Source organism: Arachis ipaensis, chromosome B07, assembly GCF_000816755.2.
Source record: "Arachis ipaensis cultivar K30076 chromosome B07, Araip1.1, whole genome shotgun sequence".
Lineage (NCBI taxonomy): Eukaryota > Viridiplantae > Streptophyta > Magnoliopsida > Fabales > Fabaceae > Arachis > Arachis ipaensis.
The window spans coordinates 9,110,106-9,114,672 of NC_029791.2; the positions used below are offsets into that span (position 1 = coordinate 9,110,106).

The 4,567-nt window shown below is 38.5% G+C and overlaps 1 protein-coding gene and 1 long non-coding RNA gene across 3 annotated transcripts in view; both read right to left on the reverse strand.

The window, feature by feature from the left end:
- On the reverse strand, positions 780–3,478 carry LOC110264844. Of its 2 annotated transcripts, XR_002351102.1 has the most exons (3): positions 3,051–3,478; positions 1,878–2,715; positions 780–1,790 (listed from the first exon to the last, which is right to left on the reverse strand). It is a non-coding gene; the product is annotated as an uncharacterized LOC110264844 (long non-coding RNA). The 2 variants fall into 2 exon arrangements; XR_002351101.1 differs by having other exon boundaries at positions 1,878–3,365.
- The window catches only part of LOC107606666 (3'-N-debenzoyl-2'-deoxytaxol N-benzoyltransferase), a 2,973-nt gene continuing 2,558 nt past the window's right edge, over positions 4,153–4,567 (reverse strand). The window contains exon 3 of the mRNA XM_016308706.2: positions 4,153–4,566. Coding sequence (XP_016164192.1) covers positions 4,333–4,566 — 234 coding nt within the window. The 3' untranslated portion in view covers positions 4,153–4,332. The remainder of the gene's footprint in view (position 4,567) is intronic.

Here is a 4,567-nt window from a genome sequence, read left to right on the forward strand (position 1 = left end):
TATAAGTTTTGGCAATTCTTAGCTGGTTTGGGTATACACCATGTGTTTGTCTCGGTAGAACATCCCTAGGCAAATGGGCAGGTTGAAGCTACAAACAAAATAATCCTGAAAGGATTAAAGAAAAGATTGGACAATTATCCGGGCTCCTGGGCTGACGAAGTCTGGTCAGTACTATGGTCTTATCGAACTACCCCTCAATCCTCCACAAGAGAAACGCATTTCCAACTTAATTATGGGAAAAAATAGTGATACCAGTGGAGGTCGGTGAACTAAGCCCAAGGCTACTCCTGGGTAATACTGAGACTCACACCGAACTGGACCTCATGGACGAGGTAAGAAATGCATCCAATTTAGCTAAGCAAGTGCTGAAGCAACGTGTTTCCAAGAGATATAACACCAAGGTTAAGCCTAGAAGCTTCCGAAATTGGGACCTGATATTAAGGCAAGCTGACGCCGAATCATCAGGAACTCAGGAAAAGTTGGCCCCAACATGGAAAGGCCCATTCAGAATCAAGGAAATCCTAGGGAAATGAGCTTATAAGTTAGAGAATCTGGATGGTACCGAGATCCCTAGGTCATGGAATGTCATTCATTTAAAAAGGTATTACCCATATACTGAAATATTTCTCAAGTTTTTTAACTTTAAGTACTTCTTGAATAAAGGGCACTCTTTTTCTACTAAAATCGGTTTTTAATGAGGTCCCAGTATTGATTGTATGAAAGAAATATCAGTGAAATTATAATTGTTTGCAATTCTTATTTAATTCATACGAAAAATAGGAAAATTAGCTTAAAGCTGATAGATATTTAAACCGAAAAACGGTAAAGTACTTAAACAGTGTACCAAAGGCAAAGAGCTTTGAGAGTTCAAAAAGAGACAAACACTAAAGTTGCTTAAAATAATTCAAGCATAAATAAAATGCTACTTAGGAAAGTTTCGACCTAACTACAAAAGGACACTTAAAAAATTCTTTACAATGTTATATTATGTTAACGATCTTTCTATCTGCCACTTTTTTAAAGACCCCGACATTGGAGACGTTCATCTCGGGAGTTATAAGTTTGATTTGGTCCAACATATTCTTCTCGATATCAAAAGCGCCATCCACGGCAGCTTGTTTGGCCATCTTAACTGAAAAGGAAAGGTCAACAATCCGCTACATAAGCTTGGAAACTTGCTTCTTATATTTTTCTTCCCTAACATCGGAAGCCACCTTCGTCTCTTCTAGAGTTTTCACTTTATCTTGAAGATTCATCTTTTCTTCTTTAAGAATCTTCACAGTCTCGCTTAAATTAGCAGCCTCCGACCTTGCCTCCTTCAACTCCTTTTCTTGCTCCGATACCTCAGATTGAAAGATGGCAATCTCTTTTTCGTCAACTCTGGTATAGGTGGCCAAACGGAGTAGAATCTTTTGCACCCGAGGTAAAGTCTCTTCTAAGAAAAGTTTCGTTTGTTCGGTGAGAAGGTACTCATCAACAAACTCGGGAGCATGAAACTCCTTTTCTAAGATGCAGCCGAAAGAGGTCGGAGGAGGGACTTCAGGTATAGGACTCTTACCTGTCTTTTGTTTCTTTTTGGTGGGGGAAGGTGGAGGTGAAACATCTTCGACATCATGAACCTCGTGGTAAACCTCCCGATCTACCGGATCTTGGTGGAGGAGGGATATTGCTCAAAGTAGCGGAGGAGAAAACCTGGTTACCACTTCCTGGGTTGATTGGGACATTAGCGTCAGAGGAAGCTAACCTCCTCTTCATAGCTATAACAGCTTCCAACCCACCAACCATATCAACTTCAAAGGAAGAGAGAAAAGAAGAGAGATTGTTAGTTTGTTAACATGGTTGATAAGAAAAATATAAGCTAAATTAAAGGCATTTACCAATGGCATTCTAAGCAGCGTGCTCATCGGCTAAGACAGTCCGAAAAGGCACGAGGTTGGCATTCCAAAGTTCTGAGAGCATTTGGATGCTCACAAAGTCGGAAGCATTCACATTTTGCAGCTGGATCTTGGGAGATGACACATGAAAATTCTAATATAAATTAAACCTTTTTTCATCCTCCAAAGTCATAAAAAAAGGTGTGGTCCTCTCTACCTTCTCAATCTTAAAAAACTTTTCTTTAAAACTATGATACGACTCTTCAAAAAGAGTAAAAATCTTCATATTCGAAATGTTTCGGAAAGAGATAAACCTGTGACCCTTGGAACTAAAAGGCATTGTCAAAGTAAAAAAATAGAAAAAAAAATCCTATAAGTAGCGGTCAATCCTAAGAATGAACACAACAATTTGAAACCCCGGATAGTAGCCCAAGAGTTGGGGTGCAACTGTGAAGGTGCACAACTAGTATATCCTAAAACATCTTGTTGAAAATAAGAAAACGGGAGACGAATTCCTACAAGAGTAAATAATGTTTCATACATCCACAACCAATCAGGTCAGGAACCCGCATGATGTTTAAAGTGGCAAATCTGATCATTTTGATGAGGAACGGAAAACACATATAGATTCTCCAAGTCGGAATCGAAGATAACCCCGGCTACATGCATGGCCTCAAGCTTATCCTCCATGATGGTAGAAGGAGTAGATTTTACTTCTTCAGAAACCCATGAATACGGGTCAAAGCGTTGTTGGCCTACACGTTGAGGAGGTTGGGAAGCTGGTCTAGAAGACGATGTCCTAATCCTTTCACGAGAGGCAACATCAGCATCTCGAGAATACCTACAGGGGCACCACCACTATGTCAAGAAAGAGAAATTTCTTCTCCATTTTACAGAAAGATGATTTTCTATCCTAAATCATAAAAAATTCCACAAATAAGAATCTTTTACACTATCCAAAACCTCAAAGAGAGGAAATCAAAATCTAATAGTGGTACCCCTACTACAACAACTGCTACAACAATTCAAAATTATCCAAAAACAAGCAACAAGCAGCAAAAAAACACCAAACATCAGAGGAAATATCACATTCTAAAAGCGATTACATGCATCTCATCAAAATTACAACACATAATAGAATAAGAATAAGGGAGTGAAGGAAAGATAAACTCTTACCTGAACGCAATATTAGCTGCAATAGGGAAGAAATAAGGAACGAAGACTGTAAGTAGCCAGAAAGCCTCTAGCAAAGCGAAAGAAGAAGAGGAAAAAATTCTTCTCTTATCCTTTTTTCAGAAGGCAAAAGGGAGGTTCCGGAAGCAAATGCGAAAGAAGGGTGGGGTTAAACGAAGTAGAGAGAGATGAACTTAGATAGATTAATGCTTCATTAAATCAATTGATTGATGGAGAGAGAAAAAATAGTAGGTGACGGTTCAAAAACCAAGGAAAAGATAAAACTGCCTGAAAAAACTAAACGGTCTTTTCAAAAAGATTTTTGGGGACCCAAAAAAACCTAACAAAAAAGAAAAACTTTCCAAAAATACCAGGAGCAGGCCCGGTCCATTTAGCTTGAGCACACTTGATGAAGTCGGAAAGTCAAGAAGCTAAGCTGGGGGCACTGTTATGAACAATAGCTGATAATAAGGAAATGACTACACTGAAATTATGTGTTACCGATGTTACACAAGAAACACGGACAACGCAGGATACCACTATAACTTCAGGTTGAAAAAACGGTTGAAAGTCAATATAAACGTATATCCAATATTAAATGTTCGAAGGACAATCAAAAAGCACATAAAACGGGGGGCTCCAACGCAGGTAAGATATAATCATTTTACACGAAGAGTACACTTCTAATTTAAACTTTGGAGTGTTATTGCAGATTATCCTCTGCCCTGTATTGTGAACAATCATCCTCAGAATCTCGAATTCTCATAAGTCCGAATTAGGTACGAAGACCAACAATAATATGAATTAAACTAAATTAAAATTAAAATTTAAATAAAAAATAAAATTAAACTTAAAACTAGCGATCTTCTAAGGTTGCAACTCTTTTCCCATATTAACATGAATGCTAAATTTTAGTTATCCTTTGTTGCTTCTTTGCAAAATCAAACCAAATACCAATTCATTCCTAAGGAAGGTGATGAATTTGGACCATCAATATAAGCCCAAATGTCCAATAATATATTTTCACATGAAATAGCAATTTCTCTGTACGGAATTTCAGACAAAAAAAGGTTGAATGTGTGGTCCAACCGTCCAACAAATAGTCTACTACTCTAATTATTATTATTTCATTTAAATAAAAATGAAATTACCGAGAGAAGATACATGATACATGACTTAGCTAGCTAGAAAAAGTACTAAGAAAAATGACAAAAACCAGTTACACAAGTCAACGTAGGAAAAAACATACTATGTGCCTAGATGTAACCGACTTTCATGTCTTACTTTAAAGATTGGAATCTCGCATCAAGAACTGGTAACTGTCAACGGCGAAAGTAGGCACCGCCACCATCACCTTCACGCCCTCCCTACTCTCATCTTCATCACTCGCCGGCAAAAACAAACAGTATCTGTCGCAGCACACCGATCCCACGTGCTCCGGCTTCCCCATCCCGAAATCCACCCTCTCCATTCCCAACCTCGACCACTGCGACACTATAAGCACTCCCACCGAGTCCGGA